Source organism: Mytilus galloprovincialis, chromosome 5 (assembly GCF_965363235.1).
Source record: "Mytilus galloprovincialis chromosome 5, xbMytGall1.hap1.1, whole genome shotgun sequence".
In the NCBI taxonomy this organism is placed as follows: Eukaryota; Metazoa; Mollusca; class Bivalvia; order Mytilida; family Mytilidae; genus Mytilus; species Mytilus galloprovincialis.
Window position 1 is genome coordinate 14,053,855 of NC_134842.1, and position 27,924 is coordinate 14,081,778.

The 27,924-nt window shown below is 31.0% G+C and overlaps 1 protein-coding gene and 1 long non-coding RNA gene across 6 annotated transcripts in view; one reads left to right on the forward strand and one right to left on the reverse strand.

Annotated features, from left to right (window-relative positions):
* Positions 1-27,400, reverse strand: LOC143075213 (uncharacterized). The gene is made up of 4 exons (XR_012978259.1): positions 25,589-27,400; positions 22,209-22,327; positions 20,975-20,997; positions 1-822 (listed from the first exon to the last, which is right to left on the reverse strand). It is a non-coding gene; the product is annotated as an uncharacterized LOC143075213 (long non-coding RNA).
* LOC143075212 (unconventional myosin-XVIIIa-like) overlaps positions 4,352-27,924 on the forward strand; it is an 86,563-nt gene continuing 62,990 nt past the window's right edge. For all 5 annotated transcript variants that reach the window (XM_076250554.1, XM_076250555.1, XM_076250556.1 and 2 more), the window contains exon 1: positions 4,352-5,718. In XM_076250554.1, coding sequence (XP_076106669.1) covers positions 4,669-5,718 — 1,050 coding nt within the window. In that variant the 5' untranslated portion in view covers positions 4,352-4,668. The remainder of the gene's footprint in view (positions 5,719-27,924) is intronic.

Here is a 27,924-nt window from a genome sequence, read left to right on the forward strand (position 1 = left end):
TCGTACGCTACAGAATGCATTCAATGTTGAAAAAAAGAACACTTTGAGGCTCAAAATGTGACTTTTATGTTTATTTTGTGAGAAATTACATACTTTAAAAAAATCGGAATTCAAAATGGTGGCTATTCATTTACTATTCTTCAAACTATGAATTAGAAGTCAAGTAGGCAGTTTACTGGTACCTTATACTGTGACTGCTGGTGGTTCCATTGTTCGACCTAACAAAAGTGGTATATATAATGATAAAATAAATGTCAGTTGGAACTAATATTATGTTGCCTTTATTTTGTGAGGAACCCATACTGTAATATTTTTTTCCAAGAATGTTTATTCTATTTTAAACTTATTAAAAAAGCATAGAAGTTTTAATATATAACATCCCGCATGTCGTATGCACCACATATATGGTTTAATTTTGTTATAATTATAGTTAGTCTTTTCATCCTAATTTTACTCTGACAACTCTAAAGCAAGCACTGTTATTACAATACCATAGAACACTAGACACAGTCCATTGTTTATTTGCGCTATTTATTTACACCCTAAAAACTTTGCTTGAACATGTTTCTTATTTATTTATTTAGTAGAATAAATACTAGTTTGACAATTCCTTGTGCAGATGAGAGTTGTCTATCAAATCTTATTTCACAAAGAATGAAACGCATAACAATGAACTGAGCTCAAAGCAAAGCACTTTAATAGTACACTTAGACAAAGAGCTTAATCCAGTGAAATACTTTGTACTACAGGTCCTTCACGAACATCCATCCGCCATAACCATATCCCACAAACACGCCATACCACATGGTTGGATCAGAAGTCCTGAAAAAGACAATTTCTATTATCATATTGTCAGTATATACACCGGTTAAAATTTTCACAAATTTGTGGTATAATCATTCGGTATCTAGAAAGTACCAATCGCTTCATGCACAAATTGATATACATGTAGGTTGAGTGCCCCTCTTTCGGAAATAAGAACATACCTCCCCCCCCCCCAATCTTAGTTAAACTGGTAAAGAAACATTCAAAACTGTAAAATATTCTAAGACTTCGTCAGAGTCTATTTAATAATAATAATAATAATAATAATAATAATAATAATAATAATAATAATAATAATATTAATAATAATAATAATGAAAATTTATAGAGCACCTATATAAAAAATAAAAATCACTCTAAGGCGCTGTACATTCAGCATGGTAATTAAAACAAAACACAGACAAAAACATAAAACATACACTGTGTACCATTAGCAATGAATCAATAATATGTGTATATATACATATATAAGACTAAAATTTACTTCTGGTCTTTACTTTATCTTCATTCCTCAAGTCGATTTTCAAATCTGACTTCATAATAAAATAAGATTCCAAATCTACGACCAATGCAATACCCCTCTAATAGACTAGTTACAATGAAATCACAGTTTTCTAAAATGGTAGGTGAAACCTAAAACTGAAAAAACAAATAAAATAACAAAATATTTTAAATCTTACAAATACATGTAATTATCATTAATCTCAATAATTCGCTGTATTTTTTTCTTATTTTGTCTATTGTTTGAGACTGTATATTGATCTCTAGATGTCTCTCATTTACATCCAGTTTTGTGTTGGGTTGATGTCTGATTGTTGTACATGTAAAATATCGACGTAGGATTTGCTTATATATGAGCCAGTACATGCGAAAAGGTACAAAAAGTCCTTTTGATAAACTTTACAGGACACGTTATCAAAGTTTGTTATAATATTTTTGAAAAACGATTTTATCCGAAAAAAAGTACATTTATGTAAACATTCATAAGATTGTCAATTCTATCCCGAATTTGTCAATCAAAACAGCAAAAGACGTAGAAATATCTGAATTTTTAGTATTTAAGCAAGTGTAAAATCATTTGTTCCCCGGACTAATGCTATACCGACCAGAAACTTAAAATTTTACGACACTAGAGAGACGAAAGTCAATAATTTTCTTCAGTTTTACCGGTTTAAGGAAAGTAAGACAATATTAAAACATGAGGGAAAATACAAAAAATATGACCTCTTGTGTTTTAGAAATTTAAGTTAAGTTAAGTCATTTAATATTATATTAATCAACCGTCGGTGCACGGGATTCGAACCGTTGTCCGATCTGATTGCATTGATTTCAGCATCGTAAGCGAGAGCCTTATATCCCCACTGCTACCGGGGTTAACAATAACATTTGGCAAATCAAGCCATTTAATCTGTACTTTGAAAATGATTGAAATATATGAAATAATTCATTAAAAATCTTGATAAAACTAAAAGGGGGGGGGTCTCAACACTTGCAGGTGCGTGTAGCTCACAGCTTAAGGATATGAGGAAAAGTAAATGTGTTTTATAAATCACAAGTCTACTACCAATAATTATGCACACTTTTTAAAATTTCGTAAAATTTTCGTTTTTGTACCTTTTTGCATGGACTGGCTGATATATAACAACTATCCCCTAATTAAAAAAAATGGAAGTTTAGAAATTATAAGCAACTATACCATCTTCAAAATTGAGAAAACCCCATACCGTATATTCGGCTGTAAAATAGCCCAAGATGTTTCTATTCAGTTGCGATATTGTTTTAAACTTTATATTGATAAGATTCAAGATTTATTCATTAAACAGCTGCGGCATGTGCCCGTTGCATTTTCAAAGAATAAAGTTCAATAACTTCTCAATGTCATATCAGAAATTGATCAAAAAAACTAAAGGGATGTTATCTTAATAGATATAAATCGGTCACCAAGGTTTATTGAAAACTGCTCAAGCATTTTAAGGATATTGTCAGAATATATACTTGAAAATCGCCCCTTTTTATGGATAAAATCCCACACCTCGGAAACTTATAATTACAACAATAGATATAAACAATTCACCTAAGTTTCAGGAAAACTGCTCTAAGCTTTTTGAGTTCTTGTCCGAAAACTGGAAATTCCCACTTTTTAATGAATAAAACCCCACAACTCAGCAACGTAAAATCTAAAATTTATAAAAATGGAAAGAGAGCTCATGTCAATACACATAAACTATTCACTAAAGTTTCTTACAAATTGGTGAAAGTGTTTTTATAAGTTATTGTCCGAAAACTGGAAATCCTCCCTTTTTGTATTAAATAAAACCCCAAAACTCGGTAACTTAAAATCTAAAATATAAATAAAAAAAAGATAGCTCACGATAAACTTTCACCAAAGTGTCATGTAAATTGGTTAATAAATATAAAACAGATGTTGCATGATTGCCAATGAGACAACTTCTCACAAGAGACCAAATGAGACAGAAATTAACAACTATATGTCACCGTACGGCCGTCAACAATGAGCAAATTTCTTTCCGCATAGTCAGCTATAAAAGACCCCGAAATGACAAATGTAAAATAATTAAAACGAGAAAAATAACTTATGAACACTAATAAATGAACGCATCAACAAACGTCAGACTTACGACAGACACATGCATGATAAAGCTGAATGTGCCAGAGATAAACATCTTAGCAGGATCCAAACCCATAAACATGGCCAATATCAGAACAGAGTTTACACACTACTTGTTAGTGGATCTTTAGTTTTAGTTTCCCACTGCCAAGAAAACTTATTATTATCATTATTTGAATAAACTTGAAGCACATATTTCAATCAAATTATGGATAATTCTGAGTCTAGATTTTATATATGTTCAGTACACATTATCATTTTGGTCATCCGTTAAAATTGATGCGGTGTATACGCATTGAGATAAAAATACCCAACGGCACGATTTAAAACAAACTGATGAGATATTCAGTCTTCAGAAATCATTAATAATCTGAGAAGTCTAAAATTTCAGTAACGTTCAATTTCTTATAATCGTCAAGGCAAAAGAATACAATATTTTTTTTATAGAGTTGATTTGAAGTTCTTTTGTGTTACCAATTCATGAATATCCACAACGACAGTGAATATTTTCTTTTTATTGTGGAACACTATGGTCATCGATATTAGTATATAAATAAGAGACCAGGGACTTTCTATACTATAGTGACTTCAATATTATACTATAGTATAGAAAGTCCTTGTAGGAGACATATAATTAAAAAAAATCAAATTCTTTAATTTCCTACTCACGAGGCTCTTTTGAGCATTACAAATTCAGAACGTTCATTCACTATTTCATCTTATTTTCTCACTCTGATTATGTTAATTAGGTACGGCACAATCAAACTTATAAGCAGTGGTCATATCAGCAGTTGGTGTGGAGGAGATATCTAAGTTTGTTGGATAAAGAGAGATAACTCTAATTTACAAAAAGGTATTCAGATATATCAGCGGAATCGTACTTTGAAATGGTCCCTTTGGGATACCGGAAGTTATTTATATCAATGAGTGGCCATTTTGCCGTATTTCGCCAGACAAGTGACACTTTAAACAGACGATAATATGTTATTTTCCCACTTATAATCAAATGACAGGTGTTTAACCGTTGAACAAAAGTTAGCAGAGGTATGCACATCATGCACAAATCCAATATCAAGTGAATTGTTAGTTTCAAGGGCAGAAAACTCGTACTCTGCCACCGGAACATCACAGTGTACATAGTGACATTTTCTTTACTTTAGTTTACTGTTCTATTCGTATCGTATATATTGCACTGATAGATTTATATTGTCAAGATGTTCAGCCGGTTTGGTCACAAAAGTAAAGATAAGGATCAAAAGGAAAAGAAGGAAAAAGATGAAAAGAAAAAGGAGAAAAAAGAGAAGAAGGAAAAAGAAAAAAAAGATAAGCAAAGAGAACCAATGACCCAGGAAGAAATGTCCCGACTTGATGAAGTTAAGAAGGGTATATTCAGGCGTGTAAGTGATCGTGATAAGAAAAGATCTATCCGTAAGAGCTCGCCCCAAGAGGAAGGCGTACCTAGAGATAGCAGTGATAGCAGCATAAGTTCTGGAGGTCATAAAAGTCCAAGTGTGGAAGAATTACCAAAACCGCAATCCGTTAGACCAGTTCCAGAACCTAGAAAGTTTCCACCAACAACAGCACCAAAACCAAAAAGTATTTTGAAAGCAAAAACAAGCAATCCACAGTCTATCACAGCTGACCCCCAGAAATTACAGGAGAATACACTCAGCAACTGTCTGAATGCTCATATTGTTGGGGAACAAAATGGAGAAATTAAGCATTCTGTAATTAATGGCACTGGTGAATCTTCACCACAGCTTCCAACATCACCACCTAAATCTCCGCCAGAAACTTCCCATGAAAAGTCTTTTAATGCCAAACTGAAGCTGCCCGATATTATTCCTCCAAAACCACCACGTATCCGTGAACTTATGTTACAGAGACAGCCAACAGGTGGGTTTGGATTCAGTCTGAGGAAAGGGATAATAACAGAAAAAGGAGGTGGCGATAGTGAGGAGACCAAACACTTTGTAATATTTGCTGAACCAGGCAGTGGTCCAAAGGCTCCACAAACTGGACTCATTCCTGGTGATCGTTTAGTAGAAGTGAATGGTGTCAATGTTCAGACCATGACAAGGGAAGAAGTTGTAGAAATCATCCAGAAGTCAGGTGATATATTGTGTATAAGTGTCCAACCCATACCAGAACTGATAGAACTGAGTGTGAGGCCAGCATCAGATGGCGGTAAAATAGAGATTCAAGATGAAGTTGTTAAAGGTGGAACCCTCAAGAGAAGTGTTAGTCTACGATATCAGAAAGGGGTTTGTATAATTTAGATATTGTCAAAATATAAACACACACATTTGTATTTTCAAAAAGTCAAAATGCATGTCATCATCAAGATGCAGTTTCATACACGTACATTGTATATATAAAAAGACATGCAAGTGTGGCCAAATTGTCTGTTTTGGAGTTCAGTCAGGTACAATGTAAATATACATGTATGTTTTATTTTAAAGGAGACTGAACACATAAGTCTATAAGATTTCGAATAGAAATGGGAAATATGACAAGTTGTAAGACAACATTTATCTATCAATTTATATTTACTAGGAACAGTTTTACATACATGTACATTGTGTAATATGTGATTTCAATAATTCATTGCTAAAGCTCTCAGTTTGAACAGCTTTGAACATTGTGGGTTATACATTCAATGTTACAGCTTTAAAAAACCAAAAACATGATAAATACAGAGATCAAACCACATCTTTTTTTTTTAATCACATTAAATTACTGTTAATTTAAAAAAAAATATGCATGTATATATTTACAAAGATGCATGTACATTTGATAAGTGTACAATTTTATAATTTTCTTGGTTCAAGGTGTACATTTATTTCTTTTCTTTGACGGTGATAAAATTAAATGTTGCAACTCAATTCTTTCTGTAAAAGTACATGTACAAAATGTAGTACACACACATGTAGGTGCTTTTTCCCCTGGTCTTTTTGCTTGTACAACTGGATGTTTTATATCTGACATATATTCAAATGACAAAAATAATGAAAAGAGAAGGACACAGTGTGTTATTTACCAGATCTGATTTAAGTAGCACAGACTTACTTTTTCATTTTTCAGACATACAATGTACATATACATGATATACATTTAGGTCTAACTAATAGCCCTAACCCTGAAGATAAAACATATAAAGTAAAAAGTACAACCAAATGTAGCTACATGTGAAAGAGACTAATGATCTCAAATGCTAATGATCCCAATAGGTTATAGAAACAATAATAGTTTATTCTTAAAACAGGATATTAAAACCGACATACTGGTTAATAATCAGGAAATCTTTAATTTTCCTGTTTAGTACAAAATACATGAACTTCTTTTAAGCAAGTGCAAAAATATATCCTTGAGAAAGAAAAAATTCTTATTTGATCTTAATTAATGAAAAAGATATCTGTTCGAGTTAAAATCACATCATAATTATGTAATCAGGAATGTTGGTTACATTTGTGTATTGATGATAAAATCAAAATTCATATTTTATCTCATTAAAATCAAAACGACTTATCAGTTTCAACTGTAGTAACATTGTCATTGATACAACCAGAAATGTGGGAAACAGATGTAAAATGTTGATTTACGTTAAATATTTTGTGTATTTAAGTGAGAAAAAAATTATATATGTATACATGTATAACGTTCAGATTTTAAATCATGTCATCAGACAGAAATGTTGTACTCTTTTCCGATATATATACAATATATATATATATATAGATATATATATGTGTGTAACATATACATGTACTTATCTTAAAATAAGAATATGTGATTTCATTGCCAATGAGAAAACTCACCATCAGAGACCCATGATGGAGAAATTAGAAACTATAGGTCACAGCAATGCAATCAACATAAGCAAAATCCCTAGCAAGTTTTAATAAGTCAGGAAATGTCAAAATAATGACATTTAAACAAGGAAAATTATAACCCTTGGACAGTGGTGTAACAGTACAAATAAAAATCAGATAGACTTCAATTTCACTTTAGTTCCTTTCATTGCAAATAGAATTTTAAGAATCAGCATTGTATTAATGATGTCCTTGAATTATGATAAGATAATTTGGTCATTTCAATGTGTTGTTAGGTTGCTGACGAAATGTCAATACATTTTACTTATCCAATAAATAAGATATATTGACAAACATAACCATGATAACTATGACCAAATGGGATCAAATGTTATACATGTACTGAAATGTTCATGACAAACAATTATGTTTTGGTGAAATTGTTTGCAGAACTTTGTCTTTACAGAATGTCAAGCTACAGTGTATTGCCTATTGGTTGGCAAAGTCTAAAACAAAACTGAATTTCTTACATTGAAACTTTCTAGAGCTCATATCTTGTTAACTGGATCTCCCTTGTTTGTCATTTGTCATCATACCTATAATGGACATTATGGCACAGATAATTGTTTTTTGTATCTACATTTATTGTCATTTGTCATACATGTACATGTACCTTAAGTCATAAAACAGTTGTATTTGTTTCTGGTTACATGTATTACTTAAAGCAGGTAGGGACAGTTTTTTTGAAAATCAATATTTATTATAGGATATATTTATATTTTAATTAAAATACATTATATCAAGATGGTTAAATTATTTCAAAAACAGTATTCCTCTATTCAATACATTTTTTATGACATTGAAGAACTTCTGAAGTGCTTGAAAATCATTTCAATATAACAATATATGAACTGAAGGTGATTTTGACCTTGACATATGGTAAAGAAACTGATCTTATTGAAGACTCATGTTGCCAGTGAGATTCTTTTTTGGGTAAGGGCTTCTATCATTGACACATACATTGTAACCCTCTTTTTATCCTTGAGTAAGATAATTGAATGACTTCTTTTTGGTTAAACTTTTTCAATTGATCTTTTAAATGGCTGTTTATATTCCCTGGGGTATTGCATTTGGATACCAAAACTTTGGAAGAAAATATCAAGAATTATTGCTATTCTGTAATTGTTTTGGCCAGAATAAATTTTGTAGTGTAAGCACAGATTTGTAATATCACGAATATAGAGTTTTTCTTTCATAAACATGTCTTTGTAATATAGATTTCTTAAATTCAAGAGTTTAAAAATATTAATTGGAAATCTTCACCTGCAGAAGATTGAAATTGAACTTAACTGGGAAGTTATATTTATTGTTAGTCCAATTATTTTGGAAATTCAAGTGTTTACTTCGATATCATACAATGACACCCAGATTAGATATCAGATTTACAATAGTAAAGGATCATATATCTATTTACAATTATATTACTTCCTTCTGGGTTTCATTTAAATTTTAAAATGTATTTTTACATCTGTGAATTTAATCCTATGTATGTCCTCACTTGTGAAACAATTTAAATTTTAGCCAAGATCTTAGTCATTTAGTCAAACAGTATATGTATCTCTCAAAATTTACATTATAATTTTCTGTAGTGACGAAATGAATTATTATTTTTATTTGGAACCCATTAATTTCACATTTGAACAGTATTTAATATGAAAAAGGTTTGATTTCAAACATGGATAACCTAGGAAGGGAGATAATTGAATGATTATATAATCTACAAAAAAACACAGAAAACAAAACAGATTTTAATTTAAAAAAAATTGTAAACATTTAGACCTGAACATTCAATGTATCAGCCTTATATTTCTTTCCAAAATTTTATAGTACATGATATGATTACATTTACATGTATATTCAAATGGTGAATGTTTAATCAATAAAAGTTTAATGTAAGTTTTATGACCACTACAAATTACTAGGTAGTACTAACATCAAAGGGTCTAAACAGATAACCAGGTCTTGACCATCATATATTACACAGATAACATACTATTATACAAAATTAAAGGATTTTATTTGTATTAGATTCCTTATTTGAAATTTGCAAATTGTTTTAAAGGGAATTCTTTCTTTCTTCAAATTCCAGATTTGAATAACATATCATATATCTATAATAATTATAATAGTCTATATACAAAATCTTATATCAAATAAGTGTAACTAAAGAAGGGGTCTATCAGTTTATATTTATTTAAAGAAATTTTAGATTTAAGAATTTCTTATAAATACCAACTCAAAATGTTCTACAATGTAGTGTTCTCCCCACAATTTTCCTAATATAACATCCTGGGAAACAGTGAATTTTGAAATATCTTGTGAACTAGAAAGCATAAATTCCATAAAAATAATGCTATAACATAATAATCTCAGATACTACCACAATGTAGCAATATAGCATCACATTACCATGATGGGAAAAGACCCTGGGGAGAACACTGGTACTAATTATTCATTTATTAGCGATCAGCCAGCATTTTTAGTTGATTATGTCTCAACTCGCATGATGGAACTCAATATTCCTACATGAAACATGTAATTATAATGTTCCACATTTGATTACATTTACATGTTATCATCTCTTACTTTACATAATGGGTTTTGCACATTGTTAAAGGGGGTATATTAATACAATTAACTGTTATTTTATTATCTTGGTTCTTTGGTCGTATTGGATATACATGTATGATGTAGTTGTCTCACTGACATTCAAACTTAAATACCAAATTCTTTTTATTTTTATGATTTTGCATTTAGATTTAGAATATTGTGGTTCAGCTAAAAAAAGATGTTCAGCTAAAAAAAGATAATTATTTTATAACTTGATATCTGTCTGAATAGAGTAATAACTCAGTATTGATCTAGAAATGATTTATCTTCATTTTGGAACCACAAAATTATTTTTTAACATATAAAGGGTGGTACACTAACTCAGTAAAAATGTCATTATTACTTATTAAGAAAACTTGATATCCTATATAAAGTTACATGGTAAAAAAAAATATTGATAGAGTACAATGTAAGTGAAGATAGGACAGACAAATTAAGGTATAACCATGGTTCATCTTGCATAAAAAAAAGTTTTTTCTTCAGAATATTAGTTCAAAGGAAAGTTTTTATAGATATAGGAATATGTGTTGTGAGTGCCAATGAGACAACTCTCCATCAAAATAACAATTTATAAAAGTAAACCATTATAAGTCAATGTACGGCCTTCAACAAGGAGCCTTGGCTCACACCGAACAACAAGCTATAAAGGGCCCAAAAATTACAAGTGTAAAACATGGATCTGCTTGTGGACAAAATAAAGCGGATGAATATATTTATGTTGTGACACTTTCCCTGTACTTATTATTGTTGAGTAATGTATCATAAAGGTGACATTCACAGGTGTGGAAGATGACACTTGTGACTTAATTTCATTCTAAATGAATTATTTAAATACCATACATAATAAACTAGCTTATCAAAAATATAGAAATGAAATGGTGATAAAAAAACTTTACTGCTTGTAAAAAGATTCAAGACCGACTTTTAATGTTGTATTTTCATCAATTTTGAGACGTCCCCCCCAAACTTTATAACATAAAAAGATTAAAAAAATGAAACTAGATCAGTTTTAAGAAGTTTATCTTTCCACCTGTTGGTTCAATACAGGTAGTTTACTACTTTAAAACTAGAGTGGTGTAGTGAATCCGATAAAACTTCATTCAAGCTTTAATTTTTGATAACATTGTTCTCTGGTTTTAGAACAACATTTATAAATAAATCTTAACGTTTACAAGGGAGAGCAAAACAATTGAAATCCAACTCCAGAATTTATTGTTCCGTGGCGGACTTGCAAGAGAAAACAAGCAATGATCCAGAATACTTTTAAACATGAAAATGATGTTTACTTTTTGAGTGAATTAATCAATAAACTGGAAATTTTTAACACTAGATTTTTGTTAATTTGGATTTTATGCTGTTCATTTTCAAAACGCTTCCCAAAATATTCAAGAATAAAAGACATGTACAAATTAACATTGTCTTGCAAATTTCTTATTACAAGTGAAGTTAAATAAAAGTGCATTGTAACACAGCTTTAGGCTATTGATTCTTCGCCCTTTCTTTCATTGTAACCTCTGGTCTCAAATTATTTAACCCTTACCTCCATAATGACGCCTTTTGACGCCACCCCCTTTACTCCATAATGACGCCATTTGACACCTGTGGATTGCCTCTGTTGAAAAGTCTTACCAAAGACAAATCTGAATCAAGACTTAAAAAAATTGTAACTCATATATAAAGGATATTCATGAGAATATCTGACTGGAATTTCATTGATGAAATATTCATTTTACCAATGCATTTTAATACTTTAAACCTGATGATTTTTTTTTATTGAAAAAATACTATGTGAATCAAGTATGTTAAAAAATAATTTCCAAGGAGGAAAGGGTTAAACAGAATATTAAGAAAGCAATCTATGGACACAAAAACAACTGAGGGGCATCTAGAGGTCAACACAGAGTTGTCAACTTTTCAGTCCAACTTCAAACTTCCTCAGTGATGGGATAGGGAACTTTGTAAACACAGGTTTTTGGAGGATCTAATGCTGCATACCCCCCCCCCTCCCCCCTCAAAAAAAGGAAAAATACTATTGGTATTTCTTGCTCCTTTGAATAGCACACAATTAAAGTGCAAAATATAAAAGACTGGTCAGCTAGGAGTTAAATAGTGTGTCTAGTTAAGGTGCAATTGCCAATGTCTTCCTGTGGTATGCTACCTTGTGAACAAACACTTTTAAAAATCATGCTTAGTTTGTTAGTCTAGTTCAAATTCATAGGATTCATATCTATATTACATTAAAATGTTGCATCCTAATGCATGTAAAATTTACCACTGTATGTTTTAAATACCAATCTTTTTTCATCATCACTATCAACCTTTTATAAACCTGTCCTTATGATAATTTCTGAAACAGCTTGAGGAACCCATGCATGTTGAATGACCTACTTTTAAATTTCAAATTTCTTTGAATAAGATGACAAAATAATAATGATTTTTCATGGAAGTATTAATACATGTAAATTTGTGAATTTGTGCATGCATCACAATGCTTGAAACATATTGGTCATCATCTGGTCAATGCAATTTTGAAGAAATTCAAAGAATTTTACATATTTTGCAGCTGTGATATCATTTAGAACACACTAGCGTTATGTAAATTGTAATTCGTAATACTCAGGCATACAGAAACATTAAATACTGGTAAACGAATTTAGATAGAGTTATCTCCCTTTTCCCAGTAAATATCTGTATTGGTTTATATGTCTTATTTGGACAGTCAAAGAATAAATGGCTATTTTTCACAGACTTGATATTGATTATTTTAAAAAAAAATATTGAAAGGATTACATTAAAAACACCACATTTATATGTAAATGAAATGTCCTGGAAAATTTGCGTTTGAAAATTATTACAAATGGAAAAAAGTTTATAAATTCCAATTATTTTCCTCTTAGAAAATTTTGATTAGGTATAAAAAAAAATAGTAATTTAAATTCGAAGTAAATGTTACATAAATAAGTAGTCTTAAAACACTTAAAAAAAAATATCATAGAATTAAGAATCACAAAAATAATGTACAGTTATACAGAGAACACCAAAAACCACCACATGACTCCTTTAGAAACATAGAAAAAGCCTGTCTAAGAATTTCTGAATTCAATACGGCTCAATTAGTTGCAACAGTATTGTTGGATTTATATTCTCCCCTTGAGACGGAAAGGGGCTTAATATTTCCCTGGTCTGTAACACCTTCATTCTTAATTCAGGTTAAAGTTTTGGGATATATGGTACAATAATGTATTGATCCAAGGTAATGTGTGGTCACTGGTCACCTCAACTTGAAATTAAGAGTGCAAGCTGATTAGGGAATAAACTTTTGAATATTTATACCAATAAGTGTTTTGCCTGGATGTTCACTGAACAAGGATATTGAGAGTATGGCATGGTGCCAGGGGTCGAAATTAGCGCTGGTCCGATGGTCCGGGACCAGTAGAATGTGCGTCGGACCAGTAGATTTTGTCAGCTGGTGGTCCGGCGGACCAGTAGAAATTTGTCGATAAAAATCACAAAACCCTTTGAAGGAGTTAAACCGCCAGACAAAAAAATTAAAAGAAGTGAAAACCAAAAGGAAGATCGAAATTAAGTATATGAAATTGACCAAAGGAAACGCAAATACCAAAAATCATGGGTAAAAGATTGCGAATGGTTGAATTATATAGTAGATCGGAATTTAATGAACTGTACAACATGTGGAAAAAGGACCAGTAGATTTGGAGCCGGACCAGTAGAGTTTTTATTCCACTGGTCCGTCTGGCCAGTACACAAAAAAGCTTAATTTCGACCCCTGCATGGTGCCTTGTGGACACATATTTTTGTTTAAGACCAGATTTATGACCTTTACCCATCAACTTTCCTTTTAAAGTGACAGTAAATTTGTTTATCTTACACCTCTCATATTTACTTATACATGTAAATTAAACTTCATTCCTATATAGACCACTGGCAGTTAAAAACACACAAATAGTTGAATAAAGGAGTTGGTAAAATATTTTGATAGAAGATATGTTTATTTCTGTCACAGTTAGAAGTATATATAGGTACTGTAAATTAAAAAAATATTGTGGGCATTAACAAAGCCTCGCAATAGATCTAAATTTACAGTACTTACAATGACCATTTTCACAAAGCCTTTTCTATTAGGACCTCCATTTTCATTTCCTTTTCCTAGAGAGATAATTTTAAGTGCTGTTGCTTTAGTTTTCATTTGCTGAACACAATGATTGTCTTATATTGTAGTGTGAAGTCTATATTATGCCCTTTATACCAAATGGGACTGATGGGGTTATGTCTGAGGCACTGAATTAAATAGATTTTACTGATATATAGTTTACCTTATTTGGCCTCTTGCAAGGGACTTAACATTACAGATGACAATTATTATACGACCGCAAAATTTGAAAAATTTTTCGTCGTATATTGCTATCACGTTGGCGTCGTCGTCGTCGTCCGAATACTTTTAGTTTTCGCACTCTAACTTTAGTAAAACTGAATAGAAATCTATGAAATTTTAACACAAGGTTTATGACCACAAAAGGAAGGTAGGGATTGATTTTGGGAGTTTTGGTCCCAACATTTTAGGAATTAGGGGCCAAAAAGGGCCCAAATAAGCATTTTCTTGGTTTTCGCACTATAACTTTAGTTTAAGTGAATAGAAATCTATGAAATTTTGACACAAAGTTTATGACCACAAAAGAAAAGTTGGGATTGATTTTGGGAGTTTTGGTTCCAACAGTTTAGGAATTAGGGGCCAAAAAAGGGCCCAAATAAGCATTATTCTTGGTTTTCGCACAACAACTTTAGTTTAAGTAAATAGAAATCAATGAAATTTAAACACAATGTTTATGACCACAAAGGGAAGGTTGGTATTGATTTTGGGAGTTGAGGTCCCAACAGTTTAGGAATTAGGGGCCAAAAAGGGACCCAAATAAGCATTTTTCTTGGTTTTCGCACCATAACTTTAGTATAAGTAAAAAGAAATGTATGAAATTTAAACACAAGGTTTATGACCATAAAAGGAAGGTTGGTATTGATTTTGGGAGTTTTGGTCCCAACAGTTTAGGAATAAAGGGCCCAAAGGGTCCAAAATTAAACTTTGTTTGATTTCATCAAAAATTGAATAATTGGGGTTCTTTGATATGCCGAATCTAACTGTGTATGTAGATTCTTAATTTTTGGTCCCGTTTTCAAATTGGTTTACATTAAGGTCCAAAGGGTCCAAAATTAAACTTAGTTTGATTTTAACAAAAATTGAATCCTTGGGGTTCTTTGATATGCTGAATCTAAAAATGTACTTAGATTTTTGATTATTGGACCAGTTTTCAAGTTGGTCCAAATCGGGGTCCAAAATTAAACTTTGTTTGATTTCATCAAAAATTGAATGATTGGGGTTCTTTGATATGCCAAATCTAACTGTGTATGTAGATTCTTAATTGTTGGTCCCGTTTTAAAATTGGTCTACATTAAAGTCCAAAGGGTCCAAAATTAAACTAAGTTTGATTTTAACAAAAATTGAATTCTTGGGCCTCTTTGACATGCTGAATCTAAACATGTACTTAGATTTTTGATTATGGGCCCAGTTTTCAAGTTGGTCCAAATCAGGATCCAAAATTATTATATTAAGTATTGTGCAATAGCAAGAAATTTTCAATTGCACAGTATTCAGCAATAGCAAGAAATCTTCAATTGCACAGTATTGTGCAATAGCAAGAAATATTCAGTTGCACAGTATTGTGCAATAGCAAATATTTTCAATTGCACAGTATTGCACAATAGCAAGAAATATCTAATTGCACAATATTGTGCAATAGCAAGAAATTCCAATTGGATTTCAATTGGAGTTATCTTTCTTTGTCCAGAATAGTAGTTGAATCAACTTAAATCATTGTTTTATACAATATACAATGTATATTCACTTTAACTACCAACTGATAGATTAAAACAATCTTTACCATTCAGTAATAACAAGCACTTTTTTTTACATTTTAATATTTTATGATGTATTTAAATGAGTAGTTATTGTTGCAAACTTCATTAGAAATTTGAATTGAGATCAGTTTTGAAATAAGGGAAAGGGGGATGTGAAAAAAAAATTGGGGGGTCAATTTTTTTCATTTCAGATTTCATAAATAAAAAGAAAATTTCTTCAAACATTTTTTTGAGAGGATTAATATTCAACAGCATAGTGAATTGCTCAAAGGCAAATTTTTTTGCTTAAGTTCATTAGACCACATTCATTCTGTGTCAGAAACCTATGCTGTGTCAACTATTTAATCACAATCCAAATTTAGATTGAATGTTGTGTCCATACTTGCCCCAACCGTTCAGGGTTCAACCTCTGCGGTCGTATAATGCTGCGCCCTGCGAAGCAACTGGTTTATATTGTAAACATAAAATGAATACTTCCTTAAAAACTTCTAAACCAACCCAAACCTTAGGTAAATATATTTTAAGAGATGGTATTTATCTTGATCATGAAATTGATATGTCGCTTTTAGTACTTCCATGACTACCTTGTTTCAGTTTCTTTGAAATACATGTATAATCATTAATGAAAGATAGCAAGTCATAACAATTATAGCCACAGTGATGCAATATTTTGCTTTGGGCCTATGTAAAAAAATTATAATGAACTAGTCAATCTATCAACATGTTTTGTACTGTTATATTTTATATATAAATCCCAGGTCCTGTAGTCAGGATGTCTCTCAGTGGGTTATTTTGGTGTTATTAGCTCTGACTGGGACTTCTTTCTGAATTTTGACTTTAATTGCCTCAAATAGTAGTAGATATATTTGTTTTCAGGCTGAGTTGGGTCCTCAGAACCCCCCACCCCCATTACCCTGGCTAATGGTGTGATTCCTTCCCCAGTATCACTTCTTTGATATTAAAGCATTATTAAGTATCAAAAATGTAAGCGTGGATACTTTGGGTGTAGCCTTTCCTTTTAGCAGTTGATGTACAAATGGCAGGTTGTTTTTATGCCCCACCTACGATAGTAGAGGGGCATTATGTTTTCTGGTCTATGCGTCCGTTCATCCGTCCGTCCGTCCCTCTGTCTGTCTGTCTGTCTGTCTGTCTGTCTGTCTGTCTGTTCGTTCGTTCGTCCGTCTGTCCCGCTTCAGGTTAAAGTTTTTGGTCAAGGTAGTTTTTGTTGAAGTTGAAGTCCAATCAACTTGAAACTTAGTATACATGTGCCCTATGATATGATCTTTCTAATTTAAATGCCAAATTATAGTTTTGACCCCAATTTTACGGTTCACTGAACATAGAAAATGATAGTGCAAATTTCAGGTTAAAGTTTTTGGTCAAGGTAGTTTTTGATGAAGTTGAAGTCCAATCAACTTGAAACTTAGTATACATGTGCCCTATGATATGATCTTTCTAATTTAAATGCCAAATTATAGTTTTGACCCCAATTTTATGGTTCACTGAACATAGAAAATGATAGTGCAAATTTCAGGTTAAAGTTTTTGGTCAAGGTAGTTTTTGATAAAGTAGAAGTCCAATCAACTTGAAACTTAGTATACATGTTCCCTTTGATTAGATCATTCTAATTTTAATGCCAAATTAGAGAATTTATTCCAATTTCACAGTCCACTAAACATAAAAAAATGATAGTGCGAGTGGGGCATCGTGTACTGTGGACACATTCTTGTTTTTAAGATTCAAGTTAGTGGGAGGGTGTTGTGTCTAAGACCAACAAAAATAAATAGTGAACTTTGAACTTTGAAGATTTTGCCATATGAAAAGGCAATGGAAAATGGCATAGGTGAACCTTTAATTCTATTCATATGATCAATTATTAGCTAATTTCATGAAATTGAAATTAATTTTATTGAATGATATTGCAGTAGATCTAGAGTTGTGAGTGTTTTAAAAAAGAGCTAGTACACAAAATTTCTAAAATGAGATATTTCACATAATTGCAATCCTCTGACAAAAAAATGATATCAAAAACTTTTTGAAAATGATGAAAAATGACAAGTTTGTTTCACAGCAGGTATATGGTAACACCTAGGTAGTTAATTTACAGGTATATTAATGTCAATTCACAATACACACCCAACCAGGTGTATAAAAACCCAGGGTATCAAGTGAATGAAAGCAATGCATTTTGTTACCTAATAGCATACATTTATAAAATTTTGTTAAAATAGTATTTCATACAATTCTAAATCACCATGATCACGATGGACTTTTAATATAGCTAAGTGTTATCTATGGATAAATATTTCCTTGCATGTGCAGTTTATAAGATAAAACGTAAATCGTCTGTTAATCGGTAAAGTACATTTTTGGTGATCAAGAGTTTTAAGAAAAGAAGCTTCAAAGACACATGTATCATGTTTCGTTCACACCTTTTATAAAGAACAAAAACTTGTATTAGTGATCACTGACCTTTATGGTTAAAGTTCTCAGGGAGTCTTATTGTCATTTCATTGAAGAAAATGAGAAAAAAGTGGGACAAGATAATAATGAAATATAGGTGAAATGAATCCAGGTATTCTATACATCTTATGATAATCAGTGAAGGGATAGTTATAATGATGGGATATTATTGACATTCTTGTGAATGGACAAATATCTGTGGTCAGTTTGATATATTTTGATAATGAGCACAGGTAGACATGATTATGACGAACATAGATAGTTCGTCAACAGGTGCTCCACTAATTGGTTGTTAATAGGACATAAGGGCAGTTATGTAAATATACACAGGAACCTAGTTTAATAGGGGGATACCAGATATTTGAATAAGATGGGATAAAATGTCACTTGACGATATCTGACATACAAAGATATAGCTTATTTGGATACATTCCGATTAAAAGAAATAATTATTTGTGTTACTCAAGGGTAAAATTATATTGTAATGGTATGCTGACTGGAATTAATTAAGGAATATATTAAATGTTTGTAAACAAATACACCTTATGGGATTACAAAGACTCATTTTGTGCTTGAATTCAACATTGACTAAAAGGGATAAGATTGAAAATTAAGTATGAAAACAAAATATTTGTATCAAATATTTTTGTGCAAATTAGTGATTTCATAAATTGGAGATATTTTAATTAGTTCTTTAACACACAAAAAAGTTATAATCTCTTACAGCTGGGTGACGAAATAGTGTGCAAAATAGTTGAAACAATTCTCAACTTAAAGAAGTGAAAACATCGAAAATTGAGGCTATATATCTTTTGAAGTTTGAATTGTGTACTTAGTGATGATGGATTAAGCATAGTATTTATCTGTGAGTGAAACCTCATGTTTAATCACTCTGATTTTACAAGGAACATGTCTAATAATTCATCACAACTTTATGGATGTAAGAATTTTTAAAAAGTGTAAAATATAAAAAAAATGTCAACAAAGATAGTCCGAAAACCAAGTCCAAGGCAGAAATCAACGCATGTTAACAATGTCAAAAAGTTACGCAGGGTAAGTCTTTACCATACGTGTTTTATGCAAATGAGGTTAAAGTAAAATGATTTATTATTTTATCACATCATAAATTCTCAGAGATCAAGACCCTCAGTATTCCGTTCAATAAGATTAAGATTTTTGTAGTGATTGTGTCCCCTGGATATAGATGTAATGATTTCTCAGTCAAATAAATTATTTGTGTTTTAAATAATGATTGTCATCTATGTATAAATAGGGCAATAATAGGTCGATTAGCCGTTGGCATGCTAGGCATAGGCATGTTGTTGTCTTTTTTATGAAAAAATTGTAGATCATTTAGTGATTAAATATTTTAATTGATATAAAGAGTTTTTATTTATCAAAGATTCAAATCAAGTGTAAAGGTGCAGGGTTTTCTTTTTAAAATCTCAAAGGATATGTCATTTCATATTTAACAAAATGATACCCTTTACATTTTTTTTTTCTAGAATCATTCAAAATATATAATGAAAGATTGTTAAGTATTCATCATTTAAAAGGCCAAGCTAAACATATATAAATATAAGTTGATGTGGTATGATTGCCAATGAGACAACTATCCACCTAATTACAAATAAAGTATAATGTAAGCAATTATCTTACAGCTTTCAGCAATGAGAAAAACTCTTATAGTATTGTCAGATATATCAATGTCTATTTAGGGGTTATACATGTACAAATGTATTAGAAATCAGAATAGGGTAGGATATTAAGCAAAAGTTCATTGGAAACTGAATGAGTTAGTATTGGCACTCAAATAAGAAGAGGTTGCAAGGGAAACCCTGAGTGTTTTATTTTGAGTATTTGTTAAGTCAATATCAGACAGAAATAAATTGTTAAATGCATGAATATTTTTCACTTATTCTGAATTTTTGCATTTTTAACTTGGTGATAAAGTTGTACATTGTGCATTTTACTTTTTAAAAATGGGGAGAGGGGGAGGGGGGATAACAAAGAGACAATTAGAATTCATAAATCAATGAGAGACACTCAAAACCTTGTCAAAAACAATATTAATAATTTCTTAAAGATAAACAACATGTAAAAAAACACTACATAGACAACTAAAGACTGAGCAACATGAACCCTTCCAAAAGCAAGGGGTGGTCTTGGGCACTCATGGAAGGGAAAGCATGGACTAAATTAATGCCCAACATATCGCATGTCTTATTATGATCAGATGTATCTCCAATATGAAACACTGTTTTAAAATAACACGGGCAGAAATACAATGTGGCTAAGCCATGATTTACAGTAATCAAAATTGTAAAAAAAAATGGCTCATATGTGATAGTTGTATTACAAATACAAAAGTTAAGCAAGGGAAAACTTAAAGTATAATTGATGTTCTCTATATCAGCAATGTAAAGTTATATCAAGTTGTCACATTTTACTTTTACAAAGCTGACTGATATTTGATGGCTTTTATCTCTCTATCAAACTGTCAAAGTTAGCATTGAAACTTTTTCATATACAATAATCTTGAATTCATTTGAAAAATATGGTATAAATCTCTGAAAGAACAAACTGTACTGTCTTCAAGACTTTTCGGAAATGTTATAAATAGGTTAAGAAAGAATATTATGCTTACCTGTATCTGTTCAAGACTGCTACCTGTAAGATAAATACCTTTATAATTGACATTATGTGATGGGAAAGTGCAATTTATGGTTGATATAATAGATATGTGAACAAAAAGCCTAATTTTCGTTTGAAAATAAAGTAGCATTGAAGTTTAAAGACTGACTATTCTCCTTGCGGCAGTTGAGTTTTAGAAGAGATAGTAATGTTATTGATCATTTAACTGTCTTTTTATGGTCGGGGTTAATTTGACATTTTGTCATGTGATTTTCTTTTATAGTTTCTAACATCCAGGTCTATATGAAAAGAAATTTGATTATATTAAACTTGATTTGGCTTTCTAGAGGTTGATAGTTCTGGAACTACAGTTGTTTAAATTTTCAAAAGTATTATTATTAAACACAACTGTTACACATTGTGGAATTGGCTGAAAGGTTACTAGTTATACATTTTTGGGTTGGAAAATGCTGTGTAGGTTGTTTGGAAAGTAATACATGTATCTGGAATCTTGTATGAAAAGCATTTTTCATTGTGGAAACTTATTTCATCTTGGATCTTGCTGAAGTGAATCAACAAAACATTAATCTCCTCTAGAAGACTAGAAGAAGGGCACATCTTGAATGAGAAAACTTCTGTAATATTAATGATGTGATGAACATATATACCTGTAGGGACACCAGCTGACTGTTGAATAATATGAATTATTTTTTAACGTTGACATGCATTCCTAATTGTTTTATCATTATCATATTTTGTGTAAAAAATGACATCTTCTTTGAAATTCGTAAGGGCAACATTTTTAATTAGGATGTGTTTGGATAAAAGTGATTTAGTTAAGAGAAAAATTTTATCCAGAAACAAGTCGTGTGAAAGTAAATGATCGATGTTCGCAAGTACAAATAAAGTACAGCAATAATCAGTTGTTTTATGCTTGGATATAAAAAGATGATTTCAATTGTGATTTAGTTGAGATGAAAACTTTTATCCAGCATCGAATGTAGTGAAAGTAAATGTTTGCTGCAACTACAGCATCATCACATATATGTGCTTGGATAGCAAGACATCCTTATTAGTCGATTTAGTTGAGATGAAAACTTTTTTCAGCCTCAAGTCTTGTGAAAATATAAAATGTTCGCTTTTAGTTTGATGTAAAGAATGAAGGGAAATGTAGGTTTCAAAGCAAGATAAAAAAGTGATATTTCATGCTTAAAACTAATGATCCTCATTATGAAATTAATACATACCTCAATTGATGTTCAAGCTGTAGTGATTGACAAGAGATGCAGGATTTTAGCATTAGTTAGCTGTGGTATTGTGTGGCCCTCATATCTGGATAGCATGGAAAACATATTCTTTATTTAGCCTGAAAAGTGAAAAGTTCATAAACATTTTTTAACAATGATAAGGAACAGGGAAAACTTAACAATGTTAAACATTGTATTGGTATTAATAGCAAATAATTGAAAGTCCACAGCATACAATGGCTTGTTTTGTAAACCCTATATTGACTCAGACTTTTAAACTTTGCTAAAGAAAATATAGTCTTCTTGTATACCAAAATTGTTTGAACTAAACGTAAAAAGTTGTTAAAGGATCGAATTGATTTCTGATCGTAGAAATAATCATTTCGTTATCACTGAAATAGTATGTCATAGTAGTTCGAAGTGATTTATTAAATGATTTGTTAGAACGAACTGACTGAAATTAAAGTTAATCCAGATTTATGTCCGAGCAGTACTAATCTGTTAACTTTTTAAAAAGGAACAAATCATTTTAATCCTTTAATTTATACCGTCAGCGAATGCCTTTTTAGGGAGACACTTCACCTGTGACAATGAAATTCCATATTGTTGCAATTTAATACAGTAGTTTAAATAATACATTAAAAAGTAATTAAGCAAACTATTTTTGCAAACGTTGCAGAACATTTTAAGTTGGATATTTATAATGGACACTAGGAATTAACATGGAATCAAAGTTCTTTAGACAGAGCTCAACGCCAAATCCAAACATTATAAAGTTAAACAAGAGGAGACGTGGAAGTGAAAGTGAGGCTGTTTCAGGAAATGTTAAAACAATACATAAAAGGAGGGGAAGTGTCAACGTTGAAATTAGTGATAAAAATAATATAAATCGGGAAGTAGGTGGTCGTCGAAGGAAACATTCTTCAGGGGCAGATAATTCAATTCCAAGAAGAAACAGTAGTGCATTTGATTTAGAAAAATTCATTTTAAATGCAAAAGTTATTCCAGAGGTAATGTATAAATTTAACAAACTTTTTTGTGTGCATTCTGGTAGCTCTAGACAGGAAAATACAGATCCACCAAAAGTTTTAAATGGGTTATTAGTGTCATAATTTTGGGGATTTTTACTGTAAAATGCTGTCCTTGAATACAGATAAAATTCAAAAAATTTGAAACAAAGACCACCCTGACCTATATATCATAATTTTGCATTTAAAAAGTACTATATTGTTTGTAATAGAATAGAGGTTTTAAAGTTTCTTTGAGAGATTGTAAAATGTATTTGGCAAGTTAAACAAAGGTACATAGTAACATTATTTTAACCTACTTTTCATAGATGACTGATCATTTTGTTAAAGATGCATAGTGGACAATAATTTAAAAATATGAAGGGATTTAATGACACTCTTGAGAGAAAAAAGTCTACCATGAAGTATACTTCACATTATTGATATACTTTTGAAATGGATATCTATATTTACATATGAATTCTACCACACCATCCTTTTATCCACTAGAGATGCTGGTAGTTTTACTGTGTATTTGAAAATTTAACTATCAATAATAAGAGTGGATAAATATTGTTGTCAACAGTAAAGTGGTAGAATCTGTTTCTCAAATGATTAATGGGAAAATACTGACTGTAACTTTTCAAATATAGATATCAGTGGCAGATCAAGAGGTGGGTGGGGGAGGGTTTTGGGGTTGCCCCCTTCTCTTTTAGATGATCAATGCATTTGAATGGGGACATATAGTTGGAATCCCCAACCCCATTTATCCTGGGTTGGGACTCCCCCTTTTTAGAAATAGCTGGATCCGCCCCTAGATATTTAGGAAATTTACATATGGCAGATTCCATGTCAGAAATGGAAATGTCTGTCAAAATGAATAAATAGATAAAAATAATAATTTCTGTTATTTGAAACATAATCTGTAAATGTTTTGATGAGTAATGATGTTAGATGAAATTATAAAAATAATTTTTGGATATGATTGTTTCTGTTTAAAGTAGAAATGATTAAAACAAGTTGAAAAAATGCAAAAATTTGACAGAATTAACTCCCATTTTTTTACACAATGTTTATGTGTCACAATGCTTTATGTTAACACTTGTATACTGGTATTTAATAGTGTAGTCAGGTTATTCAAACATCCCTGTTCCCAAATCTGTTACTTTTTTTAGTCAAAAACATCTGTGATATATATTTTTTTCACTTTCAAATATCTTGCTTTATAGCTCAGTGTCTGTCAATAAATCTTATGTCAGGAACATCGCTGTAAAATCTTTCAAAATCATTGTTGGTTCCAATTTCTTCCAGTTAAAACTGCAAATCATGATGTGCATAAGAAAAAACACATGTTGATTCTTTCATTTAACTTTATTCAAGCAATAGTTTAAACTTATATGTTTCCTACATAAGATCTGTCAAACTTGTTTTCTTATGTCTGAAACATTTGAATGTGCTAACATTTAGAATTATTTGACCTGAGGTGAAATCTTGTTAGATGTTAAGCTGCAGTATTTTCCAGGAGTTTTAAAAATGACTTTCAACAAGGATTTGATTTCCAATGTCCATGATGTCAGTAAAAAAAAACCAAATATATATTGTCTGTCAAAATATCTTATGTATGAAAAATCTTATGTCAGAATCAAGTCTGTCAAAATCTTATGTCAGAAACTCAATTTGTCTGTCAAATCTTATGTATGAAAAAATAAAGTCTGTCAAATCTTATGTATGAAAAAAATAAAGTCTGTCAAATCTTATGTATGAAAAAATAAAGTCTGTCAAATCTTATGTCAGAAATAATAAAATCTGTCAAATCTTATGTCAGAAATAATAAAGTCTGTCAAATCTTATGTCAGAAATAATAAAGTCTGTCAAATCTTATGTCAGAAATAATAAAGTCTGTCAAATCTTATGTCAGAAAAAATAAAGTCTGTCAAATCTTATGTCAGAAACATAACATTTAAGGCTTCGTTTATTGAAAAAGGATGATGCTCATAATTTTTTTGTTGGTCAAATTGTCTTTATCTTTATTAGTAAAGCATGTATTCAAAAACAGAAGTTCATTGCTTATGATTTTTGCCTAACATGCTTATGGGAGTTGTTTCACTTTCTTATATGGAATCTGCCATATTGTAAATTATACAACTGTGTGGTATATCAATATTTATCAAATTAGTCAGAACAGGTTTAGATGCATACAGAATTGGAGAAGTTACCATATTGTGTTACATACATCATGAGTACTTTTCATCCATGATACATAAATAAAATATACATTTATACAATGATATAATATGCATCTATATACCAAGTATCAAATATATATATATATATATATCATTTACATATTATAATTTTGATGAAAGCACTTACCTGAGTTAAAGTTGTAGACTTTTATATGGTGCAAAAACTTCCATAAAACATTGAAATTAATGTGTTTTCATACAGCCGTAACGTAGACAAATGTATCTGTCAACTTATATCTTGTCAACATCCAGATAGTTGTCATTCTCAAGGTCCAAGTAGTTGTTCCTCTCACTAAAATGGGTCTCATTTTCACTGGAATTTGAAGTGTAAGAGTAAATAGCAAAAATTGTTGATTTTGACTTGATGGGTGGAAGTGATCATCTCTTCTGTATATTATTCCTTATAGCCAAGTGCTCCAGGCTGTTACCCAGTTGATGAGTTGATTTAATAGCTGTGGAACAAAACTTATTTGTGTGCACTTGATAATGGCAAGGATTATCCATTTGATATACCCAATACGTCGTCTTACTTGCTATTTTGGCATCGCTCAAACTATTTTTTTCCATCTTATTTTGTTTTTTCTTGATACGAAATATTCTCTGTTCTCTGATAGAATGTTGATTTAAAAATTCACAAAAACAATGCACTGTTTACTTAACGATTTTTACAAGACACTCTACATTCCTCAAGTCCATGTTGTAAGAGTTGTATAATTAACTGTTATATCTCTAGCTATTTACGGAGAAACTGTCTGCTCACACATTTACATACAGATAGATAACCTTTACGATTCCCTAATTAAAACCTTGATTAAAACTTTGTTTAACTATCTCTGGTGAAAACTTCTGCTCGTTGAAAAACTTTCTCTGTCGACTTGTACAAGTGTTCCCCGGCAGAATAATTACATCCTAAGATTTGACACCATGTAACGACTAAGAGCACTTTAAGTGCCTCCTTTTGAAGATGGAGTTTCTCTAATTGAATATTTCAAGTTCTTGCACTGAGTGGATGTAAATTAATAAATCTGATTTTGCTGAATTTATGTTTTATCAATGGTCAACTTGTGAACTATATTCAATGTTAGAAAGATGAAAATGTGAATTTTATACAAATATAATGATGAGACCTTGCATTCTGTACTGTGTTAATGCAGGTCTATGATCTGTCACTGTTTGCTTAAAACATTTCTAAGCATTTTCATTGCATTGTGTTATTGAGAAGTTAGACCTCATTACAGGATAAAGGAATAAGTTTTATGAATAATCATGTAATGAAGTGAACTCACTGTTAATAAGATGAATTCATGCTGGATATTTAGAATATAAAACTGGACCTTTGCTTCTTCAGATATTCTCTTAAGTCTTGTGACCATGTGTCTTGACTTTCACTGTCATCTGGCCTGCTAACCTGTTCAGTATGGTTTTTCCTGTACCATATCTTTACGTAGAAAGTAGAAATAGCATACTTTCCTGAGATGTAACACGTTCATCCTGATACACAGTAAAAGGTATTCCGAAATATCTTGAAGATATGAGATTATCTTTGAATGAAATAGTATATATACCCGTATTTTCCTGGGGATTAGTTCCAGTTTTCGCTTCCTTTGAGCTGACTATTTATTGAAGTGAATGTCAATTGATAATTCAACGGCTTTTGAAAAAGTAAACTCTTCTTTGTCACTACGTTAAATAAGACGTCACGGAAAATGAATTCACATCAATTCTTCACATTAAGGTGTGAGAACATTAGGAACAGTTCTATTCAATAATGTTTAATGTAGATCATATGTATAAACATGATTTCTTCTTGTTCGGAAGTAAGCAGTCTCTACTTGTAGGATAGAAATCAATTATTACGGGACAGACCATGTAACTGTTTGAATTGGGAGGAGGTGTTTATTTTCTGTCACACCTGTAATTAGCACCTATAATTAACATAGATATCAATGGGATCTTTTATTCCAACAATTTGATCTTTAAAACAAATATATACACATCAGATTAGGACTTGTTTGTTGTAAACTTTTTTGCAAGTTGACGAATTTGTTATTTGGATAAATTGAACCTGTCATGACTTGGACTAACTTTTAAAATCTGGCTAATTGACCTGTGCCAATATCATGTCTTATGGAATTAGAAATAAGTCATTAAAACAAGGTTCTTTCAAGGTAAGCTAAGTTACACCTATTTAATTACCTGTGTCAATATCTATTCTGTCATGTAATATATGTATCCTAACTTGAAGGTTTTGGGTCAGGGTAAAAAGATAGTATGTAGGTAAAGAATGTCTTTGAAAATTGTACTTGACAGTTCAAACATTTCTTGTGGATTGTCTAAGAGAGGTCACTCTATATAAAAACAAAAAAGGGGTATGATTGTCAATGAAACAACTCTTCACCAGGCACCAAATGACACTGAAGTTGTATCTTAACTTTAAAAAAAAATGATATTGCAATTTTGTGT